The 16,400-nt window shown below is 38.5% G+C and overlaps 1 protein-coding gene across 5 annotated transcripts in view; it reads right to left on the bottom strand.

The window, feature by feature from the left end:
• The window catches only part of TRPM3 (transient receptor potential cation channel subfamily M member 3), a 261,642-nt gene that overhangs the window by 67,839 nt on the left and 177,403 nt on the right, over nucleotides 1-16,400 (bottom strand). For all 5 annotated transcript variants that reach the window (XM_085312517.1, XM_085312487.1, XM_085312493.1 and 2 more), the window contains exon 8: nucleotides 14,751-14,874. In XM_085312517.1, the coding sequence (XP_085168643.1) occupies nucleotides 14,751-14,874 (124 nt within the window). The remainder of the gene's footprint in view (nucleotides 1-14,750; nucleotides 14,875-16,400) is intronic.

Raw genomic sequence — 16,400 nt, 5'->3', positions numbered from 1 at the left:
TTCCCATGCCACAGATGATGAATGGTACCATGGAGATTGGCAGCCAGGCAGATAGGTTGGGGGCAGAAGGAAGAAAAAGCTTCCTCTTCTTCACTCAGCAGGAAAAAGAAGTGTCTGCCTTGTTCCTGCCAGCTCTGGAAGCTGTGGAAAATAAGTGGGTGAACACAACGTTGCTGCAAAGCAGTTTGAGCATAACATCCACGTGCTGCTTGGCAGTTTCCTTCCAAATTTTGCATCAACAGGCAGCTCCCAGTGAACAGCTCAGTGGGGAGCACTTTGTTTGCAGTGCTGGTCTTGGTGGCATCACCGTATGGCTAAAAGTCTGTTTTTTCCCTTAAGGTGARGAAAAGCAATCTGCACATTGGGACTTGAAAATACTGAAGCAAGGGAGCTCTGAGCGYGTAGAGGAAGAATAAGTGAGGCTAAACACATGTTCAGTGAAACCCTAGATTGTGAAGCAATAAAGTGCAAACGCTGGAAGGCTTGTACCACCACAGGAAAACTAAGGGAAGTATATTGCATGTATTGGACCATGTATAACCCTAAGTATCCAATTTCTCTTTCACCCCTCTCCTCTGCCTCTCTTTGTCTCCCACAGAAAAATGATCATAGCAAAACAAACTGTTACTAAAAATAAATTAGAACTATCAATTTTTGTTAAATTAGAATTGAAAACCACCTGTCCATAGTAACTATCACTTTACTATTATTTTTTAAGAGGCCAGGCCATGATCCAGACAGTAAAAATAAAGACAAAGCAGATAAATAATTAAATTATAGAGGGAACGGAAAGATTGCTCAGAGTCAAACTACAGTGATGGTCATTTTGAGTATTTTCCCAAGACTGAATTAGGGATAGAATTTTGGACAAAACCAAGGCAATACACAGTACTTCGCTTCAAAAAGCTGTAAGCTTAGTAGTAGACTCAACACTGCTACTGTGAACTGTTGCCTGCTCCAAACACATAACTTTTTTTTTTTTTTTTTTTTTTTTTTTTTNAGTTTTTTCTCCTGTCACAGATCATGCATAAGACTTTGGACAACTCTCTACAACTTACTGCTCTTTCTCATGCAGTTTATTTCAGAAACCTTTCAGAGCTAGTTATCTTTTGATCTATTGCCTCCCAACCTAGTGAAACAGCTCCATTTCAACCTGGAGTTCATAGGCACGTAGGCCCTGTAACGATCTTCCACGGTTTTTGGAAAGTTGCTTATTTGTTCTTTCTGCTGTTGCCATAAAGCTCCATCAGTGTGTTTGCAGTTTCATAGAGTGGAAGAATTAAGGTAAGACTACGCTCTAATTAGGGAAGGAGCAAACTTCCTCAAACACCTCTGCAGATAACATTTCAGTTCTGATATGCCGCAGTTCTCTAGCTATAGTCTTGTTGCCTTCGTATTTTTGTCTCCTTCTCTGGAGATATTCAAAGCCTGCCTGGATGTGATCCTGTTTAACACACTTAACTAGGTGACCCTGCTTGAACAGAGGGGTTGGACAGATGATCTCCAGAGGTCCCTTCCAGCCTCAATCATTCTGTGACCCATGATTCTCTGATCTTTGCCAAATGGTTGTTTCCTCCACAAGCCTTTAGAGACATTTGCATACACATATCTCTGAGGAATATACTTTTAAATGGAAGATGAGGCTTGCAAGGTGGAACATGCTTACTGCTRAACCATTTGGATCATATCACTTCTATTTTGTCAGTGCCAGTTTGTTACCAAAGTAGCTGTAGCTGTTTTGTTTTAATACAGAAAGAATTCATGGTTCGGGGGCAAGGCATCTGGACTGAGGAATATCTCTGCTATGTTTTGAGTCTCAGAGGAGCAGCTCATGAGGGGTCCTGAGATCTCAGGCAGATCTTGAATGTTTCTCCAATATAGCTTTACGTCAGATTGTTATAGTGCTTTAATGCTTCATTAATAAAAAAGGCTGCCAGTTCTCCTTACCTTTTCCCACAATTTTTATTAGAAATGCATCTGTAGATGTTACTCCTTGTTTTCCCTGTCTCATTTAACACAGATAAAAAGGAAAATAAACAATTTTGTAAAATGCTGTCTGAGAGAGACAGCAAATGCTTTATAAGTGCAGTTGTGAAGAGACAGCAAATGTTCCTAAAATATGGATTTACTTCTTTATTTAAATAATGTTCATAGTCCTTCCAGCATTCTTTAATTCTCATCCTGAGAGGAATGAGGATGTAGAGACATATACTGAAGTCCTTACCTAGGAAAAAAAAAGTTAAATATTTCCAGGTCCTGTCAAAATAAGTCTGCCTGTCTTGCTGCGGATCTGTTTTTTTTTTTTTCCTGGTGATTTCATTCCCTTGTTTAACAGGTAAGAATTTTAGAATTTACCCAGTGTTTTGTTTGTTTGCAATATCCTCATCTAGTTTCAAGAGTCCTTAATATATTTGACATCTTACTAGCTGCCATTCTGAGGTACTCAGGTGGGTAAAACACTGCAGAAAATTGAGAAATAGAGCACTGATGCTGTTAAAATAGGACACTGACTTGAGTCTTGTTGGAAAGGATTACAGATTCTACTGCTCCAGCACACATAAAACTCCTGAGCTAAAGGTAAATGTCTGGGTGGACTAAACTCTGTTTCCAGCTTTCTCTAAAGTGTATGAGCATGTCTGCTACTGGGAAAGGAAAATTCAGGAATTTTCCAGGAATTACAAATTAAGAAACCTTCCTGACAATTTATCRCTGAGAATAATAAGTTTTTGTTCTTATTTAAAGGAAGAGAGGTGACACAGAGCCTACGAACTATCCACCTTTAACAAAATCTACCTTGTATTTAAGCCTACTGTACAGCCAGCCTCTTTACAACTTCTGTGAAAAAATAAAATAAAAAAACCTCCTAATAGGGCATATACAATCATTTAATTACAAAGACATAAAGCACAAGAAGTTGATAAAATATTTTGAAAAGTAGTACATGCTTAAGACTCACCTTGGTAAAAGAAAACAAGCAGAGAGAGAATTGCAGCATTGGCCAGACTAGCAATAGCCATTTTTTCACATTGTGAGGAAAAAGGGAAGATTAGTTTAAACTGAGTAATTTTCTTTATGCTGATCTAACCGTTTCTGTATTCTATTTTTCTGAGCATAATGAAATTCTATTGGAGTGAAAATGTATCACTTTGCCTGCTCAGCTATTCCCTTTGAACCTAAAAAACAATTTACCTTCAAAGAAAAAAAAATCAAAAAATCAAGTATTCTTTCCCTCCCCCCCCCCCAAAGGGACTGGGCCACACAATGTCTTCCATGTGGCTGGTAGTTTCAGTTGCTGAATTGAATTACTTAGGATCACTAAACTGAATTATTTTAAAATAACAGTTCTTTCTGTTCCTTCTCCACTACCTTGGGGGGTTTGGGGGTTGTTCTTTTTTCCACTTCCTCTTTTTTCTTCTGCAGCGGTCATACTATTTATTGACTCAAAATGACTGTTGCAGATAATTGCCTGAGGCATCTCAGTAAGTATGACTTCCAACAGCAGATTAAGCTTTTTTTTTCAATAAATTCTTTTCCTCTTCTTTACAAACACACTAAAAGCTGATGTTAACATCCCTTACAAATAGAAAACTGTATTGCACTGCACTGAAGATGGATTTAAATCTTTGAGTGAAAACAAACCTGGAACTTTAATAGACAAGCAAAAATGCTTCCAAATGACCAATAAAGATTATGCTAAGAAGCTTCAAAAGCAGCTTTAATGGGCATCCAGATTCTTGTTAAATCTACTTTTCATATGCCCACCACTACGCGCAAAATGCAGCAGCTATTTCCAACCCAGGTGACTCACATTTATGTGCCCTTATATCAGTGGGAGGCAGAAGATGGCATCTACAGGAGTGAGAAGGGACCTTCCTGGGTAAGGTTAGCTGGTTAGGTGAGGAGCAGTGGTGGCAATGGGCAGGGAGGACCAGCTCTGCTGGGCTCCTCCTTGGGGCGCTGCCCTGCAGAGGTAGATGGATGATGGACATCCACTAGCCAAACTCTTATATCAGTTTTCCTGGTAAAAATAGAGGGAACGCAGCACAGAGAATTGCCTCTTGTTTGCCTCCACAAAACCTGCCTCCAGGACAAGGCTTATCTCTAAAAACAGGAAAAGAGAGAAAGAAAAAAATCTAATAAGGGTCTCCCCTCCACTCCATTGCAAATTTTACAGAAATATCTTAATATGAACATGATTAACTTCTAGGAAAAAAAGACTAGCTGTGTTCCAATTCTTCCTAGGAAAATGTGCTAGAAAATTGCCGAGGCAAAACAGACCTTCTCTGCAAGCACAATGATTGCAGCACGCCGCGATTCTTGCCAGCAATAATTACAGTCCAGCAGGGCAGAAACCTAATTTTCAGGCAAGGCAGCTAGAGAGCAAGTGAAAAACAGAGAGATGAAGAAAAAAACCAGCTGGATAGAAAGAAAATTGGGGGTAGGAGGAAGAGATTATCTGACCTTAGACTCTTTATTGAAAGCATTCATTTTAAAACAGCTCACTTCAGAACAGTTTTCTTTTTAGCACCAGTTCCACTCTTGCTTAACAGATATCTTTTACAATCCTTTTATCTTTTTTCTGTGTAGCTTCTGGCTCAGTAGGGCAGATTCAGCCTAATATGATGCATTCTATATCATTTGCTTCCCTTCACAGCACTACTGTATTGTGTGTCTACAGGCAAAATCAGGTAATACTGATTTACCTCAGAGTAGTAAATATGAACTAGACGTTCAGAAGTGATTTGTATACAGTGGGGCACGCATACTACACTGGTACTTAGGGTTTTCCAAGTTCTACACGGATGTAAAGGCAGGGTTACCTTGCAAATACAAATTATGGTTGCATATATGTAGAGGGCACCCATGGTCCACTTAATGGCAGCTGTCAAATCAAAAGACAAGCTAAGGTCAAATACATGAGCTGCAGATACTGAGGAGTTTTTTCAAACAGAAAGCAAATGAAATCGTAGAAGAGGCAATGCTGGCAGTGGCAGGGGTATTCAGATATGTAGTGGGACAGGGAGTAGATTGTAATATTTTAATTGTAAAATTTCTGAATTACAACTTTTTTCCCCTGCCTGGCTCTTTAGCAACTGGTTACTTTTCTGCCCCTAACTATTTTGGGTGTCACAGAGCTATTGTGAGTGGAGAGGACAGGACTGTGTCAGGGGAGACAGACAAAAACAGCTCTAATTGGAGAGCAGTAGTCCTAACACGAGCAAGTCATACAGACTTACAGAAAATTCCTTGACACAAAAACTTGCTCATTTTGCTTGTAGGCTTTCCTCTGAGCTGGTGTAGCTGTATCACCATTTGATATAATAAGGCCTAGTTGAATACATAAATGATAACACTTTCAGCAGTATGAACTACTACACTGCAAACATCTTTGTATTCTCCATGGGTAAAATTGACTTTACCCTAGAAAGCGAATCAAGAGCAACAGGGAGAGGCCATAGCCACAGATCTCACTAAATGCAAATTCTCCAGGTCATGGGATGGGAATTCATTTGAAAAACTGTTTTGAAGTAGTTTAGATGGTTTTTAAAGAGATTAATTACAGGGCATAAAGATTCTTCCCAACTACTGGCATATTTATTTCCTCCTTTAAAGCCTTTTCTAACCCAAAGTGAGTTCTTCCCTCTCATCACACTGTTTATTTTTTACTGTGACTTATTCTGAAAATTTCCCAGATGCAGAAGAACTTCTTACTGACATTCACTGTCAGTGTAAGAGCCCAAGACTGAATATGAATTGCTGTGCAGTACCAGGCTGTGCTTTGAATTTGTAAAATATTCTATTATATGCAAATAGTTCTTTTTTTAATTAAGGTTAACCTCAACTAGTTCAGAGTGAGAAGAAGCAACTGAAATATATTCAGATTTTGAGTCATTATTTGTCTGAAGGTGGAGAAAACAATGTCAGATCAGTAGGGAGCCCAGCTGCACTGAAAGCATTTTGCTCTCTGTCATGAGGGAGACAGGGAAGAACGATTATTCCCTACACCTCAGACTGACGGAGCCTGCTGACTATACAGTGGATAGCTAAAGATACAGTGAAAACACTGTAGCTGTGATGAGAGCAGTGAAAGCAGCCAACAGTACTCTCTTTATACATTCTATTCATGGCATCTTAAAAATGCTGCAAGTTATTCATGCTTTCAGGGCTAGGAGCATTTTTCATCATCATCATTTTACTATGATATTGAGGAGGAAAAAAAACTATTATCACTATATAACTTTCATTCAAAGTGATTTTTTCTGCCCTCTCCAAAATTTTTGAGTATCTTTAAATATCATTTCTCATGAAAAAACAAATTGTTTTGCCTAACAGTTACATAAGTCAGAAAGAAACATCTTTTTCTACAGAGAAGCAGGCAAATATATTGTAAATATATCCTGAAACTATTCTGGCTGAATTCAACAAAACAGACAAATTGTTATGGAGCGCATTTTAGCACCTTTAATTTAGCTAGGCCTACTTAAATATTTCAGAGGAAAATTCCCTAAAAAGACAAAAATAGAGTTTAATAACACAAACCATTAAAGAGGGTCAGTTATGCAAAGCTTCAAAATGGTTAAGATAAGAAGGGAAAAGCACTTCCTTTTTTCTTGCAGTAAATAATCCTATTTCATGCAGGCAAAAAGCAGCACAACAAAGATCAAAGTTAGCAGGTAGTAGCTAGATAATACTGGAGAAAAAAGGAGGTGGTCAAATAAGGGGACATCCAGCAAGAGGAAGATTAGAGAGAGGAAAGTTTAGGGAAAAATTAGATCAAGCGGTGTACTGTTCTGAGGAATAAGAAAGAGAATCCCAAACGAGGAAATAAGAGGGAGCAGACAGGTGAGGGAGGAGTTTGAATGCTGGCAGTAAAGATTCAGAAATTTTACATTTCCTTCTACTCCATGGCAGCAGTGCCACACTTCACATTTCTCTTTGATCCATAATTTGTCACAGACTCATTATCTGGTAAGAAGCAGAGAACAAACAAAAAATTCAGTGCTTATAAAAAAGGCAGCAGTTCTGCAGTTTGGAAGCCATCTAGGTCCATAGAAAATCGTTTGACAAAAATTTTTTGTCAAGGTTTAGCTTTTCCTGAAATTGGTAGCTTTTGTTCCAGGCTGAGACAGCTATGTCAGCTACTTAATGACTGAAAAGAAAAGGCTATGGAAATCTCACAGCTCTGCTCCATGTAAAAAAAACTTTACATCTTGCCATCTAGCTCTTCAGCTAACCTGTCTGTTTCCAAGTCTGGGGAAGCAGAACACTCATGTCTCTTTGAAACCTTGCCTTTTGGAAGGAAACACTAATATTTTCCAGTAGAATAAATAATAAATAATACGTACTGACACTGAAAACATTGAAAACAATCCTTTTCACTTGTACAGTAGCTTTTGTGCAATTGCTACCTTAGACCATTTATGTCTCTATTCAGGCAGTGAAATACCAACTCCTCATTTCATAGTTGAAGAAACATGAATAAATATAAATTGCAAGTCACAAAGACTATTAGCAGGAAAACAGAATTTAGAAACTGTGCTTTAAGCCACTAGGCATTGTAATCAACAGATTATGATGATATAAATATATGAGCTTCCATGCAGACTTACAATATTGGAACTAGACAAATATAGTGATAAAAGACAGATGGTTTTCAGTGAGAAAATGGGTATTTTATTTCAAAAATTGATATATCTTGAGCTCCTCCAGCACTCTGATACCAGAAAGAAAAGTGAAGTAAATGTGATGTTGTACACTTCCACCATCTCTTCTGCAGAGAAGTTCACAGAAGTTCACCTAAAGTGGCTTAAGTATGTTAACAGTAAAAGGGATATGTATATATCAAATAATGTTGCATTGTTATCTRCAAGACTGAAGTCCCAAACAGCAGGAATTATAACTGTTGAAACTGTTGAAATGATATAACAGAGTTCATTAACCCGACTTGTCCTGAAGCAGCTGCTGCCCACAGACACTGTTCCACTAGTGGTATAAGATCATGTATGAGATCTTACATGGCATTCTCCTAGCGTGCAGCACATACCTAGAAAAAGCCTCTAGAAAATGCTTTTACAGGAGATGCTACATGCCACCTTTAGCAACCATAAACCCATCAAGTTTGTGTTTCTGCTGGAAAGCACTCCTCTGGCAGAGCAGCWGGCACCTGTGCCATGGACCAGAGGGGTTGGAGTCAACTCTGATGTCTGCCTGTGTCTGACCTTCTGATGAGTCCTGTGAGCATACTATTAAAGTTTTGTTTTACAGTTCACAGTCTCAGCTATCTATCTCTGGGATTTGGGTGGACGTGTGTGTCCCTTTCTCTACAGCTGTACATGTCCTGGTAGTACACATTCTGGGAAACTGTGAACTGATAGCAAATCACAGCATGAGATGTTGCTGTCTTTGAGAAATATGTTCCTTCTGGCACTTAACCTCATATCCTCAGTGTTGCTGTCTGGCTAAATAATGAATCTTGGGTAGGAAAAATTCTGTAAAAAAAGCCAATCAAGCTAATGGCATTCAGGGCTTTTAGTGAGCAACTTAACCCATAACCCATCTCTTCCTCACAGCTAGTAACCACTGTAAAATTGAATTGTTATTCCACTCAAAGTTTAATATAAAAGCCATGAGTGATGTTAAGAACTCATTACTGAGAAAAATAGACCTAATATTCTGTTACTTTAAGGGAAGTATTTATTTTAAGTTACATTATTCTTTACGAGGTGACTCCATCTGTGATAACCGGGCAAGGAATACGCACCAAATAGAACAGAAAATTCATGCTTACTGAATGCAAGCATTCAGGGATCAGGGAAGCAAGATCAGGGATTTTCTGTAGCTCTCTGTGTGGCTCAAGTTACAAAAGGGCTATTGGTTTTTGCAGTGGTCAGCTGAAGATGGCATGGCTGCGGTTCAGGGTAGACCAAATAACTGTCTCAATTGCACACTTTTGCTTCAACAGTTGGTCTTGCTTGTGCTTTCTGTCAGCAGAAGCCCTACTTCATCTGCCACCAGCTGAAAGGTGACTGCTAGGATCAAAAGCTTTTCAAGGCTTCAGTGTAATACAACAGCTGCCTTTATCTCTTTTTTGATGCAAATAGCTGTTTTGTCTGTGGAATTTGTTCTTGGGATTACTGTAGCAGACAGCACAAAAACGTGGGCCTAGGATCAGATTTTGTTCTCAGTGGAGTCAATAACAAAGCCCAACTTACTTCAGCTGGCTTCTTGTCAGCCTGCAGGTCAGAAAAATTAGAAAGAGGTTTATTTCCTAAAAAAAACCCTAATCAAATAAAGTTTGCAGAATTTAAATTTACCACGTAATAATAATTTTAACACAAATTTACAATGGTTGGGCCTATTTACTAGACTAATCCTATTGACTGGAAATGATTGCATTGGAAGTTTAATTTTCATGAAAATGAAATGAACTTCAACTATACAAAATACAAAGATTCTGTCAGCATGAAGAAACCTTAGCTGCAATAATTTATTTGTTTACTTGTTTGTGAAACCCAATTTCTTTAAAAAAATAAAAAATTATTTAAAAATATTGAGCTCAATGAGCTATTTTAACCTTTGTAAAGGGCCAAAGAAAGAAATAGGCAATATCCTGGTATTACTAAAAGCCAATTGACTTAGCTAATACATGGGTGAAAACATATCTACATGTATGTTAATACGCAGTTCAAACGTATCTACATGTATGTTGACAAACACTTGCAAGTAATGTTTAATTAGACTGCTAATTCACTGAACTGCACATCCAGCTGAAAAACATAGTTTGTTTGTAGCCAGYGTATGATCACGTCAGACATTTGCCAGCATAAACTCTTCCAGACACACTGACAGATTTGCTCCAGCCTTTTCAGTTAAACAAAACAGAAACCCCTGAAGGAGAATAAATATCATTGGTAGTTTGAATGGAAAAGAAACTGCTAAGTCACTCATCAGCCTCTCAGTACTTTGTGTAAGTAACTGGTGAGCTGAGTCAAGATTCTGTATTAGGTGGATAAAACCAGGAACAAATGCAACTCGGCTACTCATACACTGAATCTTCGTTTTTCTGGACAATTTGGTTCCATTTCAGTTTGAGAGAAGAAGTCAACCCTGGTCTCAGCAGCTCATTGCACCCAGCTGCTTTGGCACGAAATCTAGTTTGTTTGTTCTGGCAGCACCAGATTTGCAAACTAGTCAAGAATTTGTCTGGAATAAACTATTGCCACACAGAGTAGCTGTAAGCTTTACGCTATGCCCAAATAGTAATCATGTTTGTCACCGTGACTGTGCACGAAGCCACAGGAATAGCGGAGAACAGGACAGGCAAGGAAAAGATATTCATTACTTGCTGATATGAAAGAGAGATGATCTTGTTTTCCTTTAAGCAAGAATTTACCAGTGCATGCAAACCTATTAGTGTATATAAACCTATGCCCACTCTCCATAATTTCTTCCTTTGGTAAACTTACCCTGTAGTGGAGTTACASTCAGTTATACTATTAATTCATTTAGTGTAATAATTGGAACTTCAAACAGCAGAAAACTGTCACGGTAGCAATAAAAAACCCCCAGATTTTACCAGCGGGCAGTGCATAGTCCTCACCACTGATGTTACTTGTATCATCTTTTAATTGCTGAAGTACTAAGACAGGACCTTTCCTGACTCATGGGAAATGTCTCTGTCTGTCAGATGGTCATAAGATTAGGCCTATTCGCTCTCAAACCACTATTTTCAAAGCACTAATTTTATGACAAATGTATCTCACTGGGGGCTTTTTCACACACCCCCCGGCTTGCCAAAGGGGCCTTTCCCCTTGCCTGCCCGAGGAAGCTTCCCTCTGCCTCTTCTCCCTGCTCCGCAGAGGGATGCGTTCAGCTTGCCGGAAAGCACACTCGGACTCGAGAAGTCACGTCGCTTTCCTGGGAATAAGGCAGCGCTCCAGCAATATGCCACTCTAAGCTGCAACATGATTCAGCACTGTTGAAACAGCGGAGCAACCTGTATTTGCCAGATAACTCCAGCATCAGAATTGCTATCTTTAAGGATAAATAATAAGGCTAATTATTTATTAAGACAGAAAAAAGYACTCCTTTGTAAAGCTGGAAACAGACTTTTGATGTACAACCCAACGCAATGTGCGTTTAGACACTATCTGAAGGGAATTTTCTTCTAGTCTACTCTTTGAGGGATCCCTTCTTATCGGCCGCTTGACTACAGGGCTGAGCGAGGACTGCAGCCGATGCCGGGTCGGATCCTCAGGGAACGCCCTGGCCTGCTCTTCGCATGCTGAGTGCAGAGTGAAAGTGAGAGATCAGAGAAAAACCTCAGAGGCAGCCTTGCTCTTCCCCACTCTCTCTGTCATTTCTTGTTAATTTATGGAAGTCCATTTCTTCTTTGCCTTTGAACTAGGCGATATGGAACACAAAGGTACCATGTGAAAAATTGTGTTTTCTTTCCTCAAAAATCTGATCCCTCCCTTTTCTCTCCTTCCCCCTCAATTTCTTTTTTCTCAGTGGCAGAAAAAGTATCATCAAATTTGCTGTTCTAGCTTCCTCTGAAGTTGCATGGAGGAAATGGGAACAAGTAGAAAAAGTGCTCCTAGTAGTTTTTGAAAAAAGGTGTTGASTGGACTTATAATACTATTTCCTGCACAATTAGGTATGCTTCTTATTTTAGTAACTACTTTGAGTAAACATTTTAAAGGATTCTTTGTATGTGTAACGGTAGTGAATCTCCATAAATTATATATAAGCCACTCTCCTGCCCATGTAGTCTACAATTATATGCACAGATACCTATATTCTATTTAATTCTAAATAGGTGTTTATATCATACACCTCCATAAGCTCAGACGCATGCACTGCCAACACAGCTATGTTTGCAATGTAATTAAACTTAATTATTAAACAGAGAAGTGAAATTTCCTCTGTTTTGCAAACCTAACAAACTTTTATCTCTCATCTGCTATGGCCTCACCCTATCATCCAGCTCATGTACTCAGATTTTATTCAGCAAAYGAACTTAGTCTTCAGCAAATAGACAGGACAGTGCACATCTGAAAGTAAGGYATATAATTCAGAGACCATTCTTTAAAAATAAATGTCAACATGTCAGAACTAGAAACACTCCATTTCCTGTAATCTTTGTTATGACTTTGCTTTTCCCCTGACCACCACAATTCTGTTAGGTTTRTAAAAGAGATGCCAGTTGTTCATATGTTCTAAGTAGGTACGATAAGACACCTTTTTTCAAAGGGATATTTTTAATCCCTTTCCACAGATAATCTTGCATTTTCTTTTCTCTTTGGAAATTTTGTCTGCACATCTGTAACTCAACTGTATTTATGTACTTTACTGTAAGAACGTTTTCCCTCTGTACCTATTTGCATTTATTTGCTTAGCTGCACACTGTAATATAGCAAGTCTCTTGTGTTGTCTACTTTGCTACTTATGAACTTAGCAGCCACAAAATCAGACAGCCTGGGAGACTGGACCCATCAACTCTGGAAAAATAGCTGTGATAACTTGGCTGCTGCTGAGCTCTAATAAGGGACAATCTTTCGCATCTTCCTTCTATTTGTCTGGTTTGGGAGAGGGAAGATCTKAGCAATGACAATGTCAGTTCATCAAGCAATGTTTTATCTTATGCATGACAAAATCAGCATGTCAAGGAAAAGAGCTGGAGCAGACTTAGAGACATGAAACATCTGGCTGTGTAAAACTGGTGAAGCCTCCACTCACTCCTGGGAACACTTCATTCCTCCAAGGTCATTCAACTCTTCTGGCAATGCTACCTTCATCATTACAAATATTGTCATTCTTTTAAGTTCATCTACATCATCTTAAAGGACACCATTAACTTAACAAGTACACCACACGCAGACAATCTTTTCAGCCTACCACTATTAAAACTTGCACTCTCTGGATGCAACTGAGATACCTGAGAGAAATATCTGTTGTAATGTATTTCCTTTGTGTATAGTTGGGTTAGTGTTACAACTCAAGCTCAAAGCACTTAATTATAGACAAACTATCTCCTGACTACCAGCTTTTCACAAGAGAGGTAGCTGAGAAGTGTACATGGTGACAAAGGTGACACATCTGCAAAACAACTTTATGTACTACCTTGCCTGAAATAAAAATCCTGACTTAGTTACTGCAGGTGAAAACGCCGTAGTTAAATTCTCGATGGCAGAGTTCTTTCAAAGCCTCACAAACAAATCTGGAATTAGAGGCCTGCAATAATCTAGAATTGCCTGCTCTCYGGATTCTTGATAAATTGATGTCTCTCTATTTCTCTCTCTTTATTTCTTGTTTTCCTGCTATCTTCCTTCCTTCTCTCCCTCCCATGTAGGTTCTTTACATGTGCATTWTGATTATTAAAAGTTTAATGTAAATGGGCACATTTACAGCACCAAAGCTGTACGAGGCACAGGGTTACCATTTCATCYGAATTCTGACTGTGGGGAAAGCAGTCTGTAAGGGACACCAATAAATGGCAAATGCCCAAGTCAGCTTCATCAACCATCTGTGGTTTCTGTGCAGTGGTGGAATGGAGCCACATGCTGCTGCAATGTCTGCCCCATGAAAGTTTTCCTGCACACCCCCCTCCTGCAGTTCACCAAAGTAAATACCTTGTACTTATAATATGTGTAAATGCCTTGTTATGAATAAGGAAGGCYGATTAATTTTTAGTGGCTGCACGAGCTGCTGGTTAGTGGCCAGGGTACTGCATTCTTGGCAAGTTAAATTGTATAAAAGAATATCTTTTGCTATTTTGCAAAGCTCTGGCTAAAAGGGCCAATCTTCCTATTAACTCTTTCTAACCATTACTACACCCACATTCAGTGGTATCATTCTCTCTATGTCCTCCTTTTAAYTGAAATTAAAAGGCACAAGAGAGGATGAAGTTACAGAGAACTCAAAGAACTTTGGAAAAAGAAATATCTATAAAGAAACTGACTCTATCTTTTCTCTTGAAGTTTCCCTACACAAAGTGTTGCAAGTTGTCAACAACCTGGAATTTCAGGCGGCTACGATATGAATTTAAAACAGATCTTAGAAGGATTAAATTACATAATATAAAGATGTCTGTTCAGTCAGTCTGTGAGAAACAAAAGTTACYAGAATTTAATTCCAATCGTTTTAAAATGTGATTTTGCTTCAAAAATGCTTCTGCAAGAGCAACCTGATGGAGCTCCCAGAAGCTTTTGAAAGAAAGTGTAAGTATGTAAAAGTGATAGCCTGCCACTGCAGAATAGGATCCTTGGAGACAAGCTGTTTTCTTCTCCTTTCACACATCTCCATAATAAAATAATAGCCCTAGTGATACTTCTGCATCTCTACAGTATCTTTAAAATATGATCCCAGTGACAGCTATACAATTAGACTTTCTTCTGAGAGTTTATATAGTTGGAAGTGGTAGAATTTTAATCATAATATGCCTGTAGATGATTGAAAAGTAATAGCGTCCTTGTCATATTAGCTACATTTTTGTCCTATCAAATAAATGTAGGGGAATTTACACAGGGAGCAGAACTGTTGTAGTTTGCGTAATAATGTCAYGAAACAGATTAAAGCAAACAAAGGTATTATACAGTTATCAGCTTTGGGACTACTACACCTTTTTGTTACACCTTTTAGAGTCTAGACCACATTATCAGATTTGTAAATTCCTCCAGCAGGCTCTTGAAAGATTCAGTCAAAGCATGCATTGAGCTTTCTYTTCTCAGCTAAGCAAGGTCTGAACATACCAGCTCCTTCTTCTTCATGCACTCCATGAGGATAATGAAGAGGTGCTGTGCCTGCGTTCGGGTATAGGTGAACGTCTTCTGGATGGTAACTAGCAGTTGGTCCCTCAAGGACTCATTGATAAGTCTGAAATTCAGAGAAAAAAAAGAAAAGAAAAAGAAAAATTCTGTTGTTAATGTGGATGATAAAAATGGTCATAAGGGAAAATRCTGCAAATTCAGGCAAGTAGGAGTTAGACAGCAAAGCACTGAAATTTGTTCTGGATGGGTTTGAAGAGTAGGAATTGCTGAAAGCAAGGGACAAACTTGGAAACATTGCTCTATAAAATTATGTTGATCATCGTGTTGGGGGTCTCTCATCTCCAAAGTTTTAATTTCAGTTTCCAGATGTTGCACAGTAGAAGATCATTCAAGCTATCAACTATGTGGGATTTCCTAATGAAAACAAGAACCACACTGTTAGTCTGGGATTTGAGGGACACTAGCACATCTAGTTGAACCGAACACGCATTTCTATCAGAGAATTAGCATAATTTAACTTAGAGTTTGTCTTATGAAACTGGGCGTATTTCTGTTGTCAGTGCCTTTGGTTTCAGCTTTAGTATTCCAATAACTTCATCTTACAACTTTGTGTAAGATAAGAAAAGAATAAAGATTATTGCCCTGCTCCTGAAACCAGCCAAAGAAACCTTTTTGCTTTTATTTATGCTGAATTTYGAGAAATTTAAAGAGTAACCATTTTATGTGCCTAAGTGCTAGTCTTAGTACTTGCAAAAAGTGGGCCAACAGCAGAAAGAAATAGTAACACTACATGGAATATCAGTAACTGAACTACAGCCCTTGATATCAAGGAGCCCAATCATCAAGTCTGTTCTAGAGGAAATGCTGCTCTTCTTAATGTCTTACAAATTAGTGTTTTCAATAATTTAGAATGTGTATCCTTTGAAATGTGAAAATTTCTGCACTATAGCAGTTTTTCAAATTAGCTGAGTCAGAGTGTTTTAAAGGATAAATCAACGTTAATCATATGGGGGTATGAAAATTAGTAAATGTACATCAGCCATATTTTATAATAGAAGAAAAACAAAACTTTATGATTAAAGCCYCGCAGCAACAGTAAAAAATTATCAGAGGCAGTGCAGTATCTAAAAGTCAGTATTTGCGTATGGCAGCTGCTTTGGAATAGTAAAGACTAAAACCCTATTTATTTCATACCATTGGTAAATGTCACCTATAACTYTCTGGTGCAAGAAAGCGTGAATGAGACTGCAGGAAATCCACTACAAAATTGAATTTCAGATATGGTTCAAATATCTTGTTATCATACCTAAAGCAAATGAGTCATTAGAAGGGATAATTAATGGGGATAGGAAAGAGGGATAGAAAAGAGATGCATAGAAGAATACATACATTGGCATATGGGGTGCATAGGCTCTCTAAATTGGACTGTGAGTACAAATATCTTTGGTGTGAATAGGTCTTCCACGCYGCAAATAAACCTGCAAGGCATATGTGAGACCCACTTTCCTCACAGAAAGAGGACTTATTATGATGATTTTGGTGGAAATCACAAGCCCTCTTCTAGGGGMAGCAGGGGAAGCTGGCAGTGGAAAACTTTCTGCATGTGGAGGAACAAGAAAAATACTGTCTAGT

This window comes from Rhea americana, unplaced genomic scaffold, assembly GCF_003343005.1.
Source record: "Rhea americana isolate MKP2758 unplaced genomic scaffold, rheAme1 scaffold_11, whole genome shotgun sequence".
NCBI lineage: Eukaryota > Metazoa > Chordata > Aves > Rheiformes > Rheidae > Rhea > Rhea americana.
Note: the sequence above shows the minus strand (reverse complement) of the source record. Positions and strands in the feature narration are given on the sequence as shown.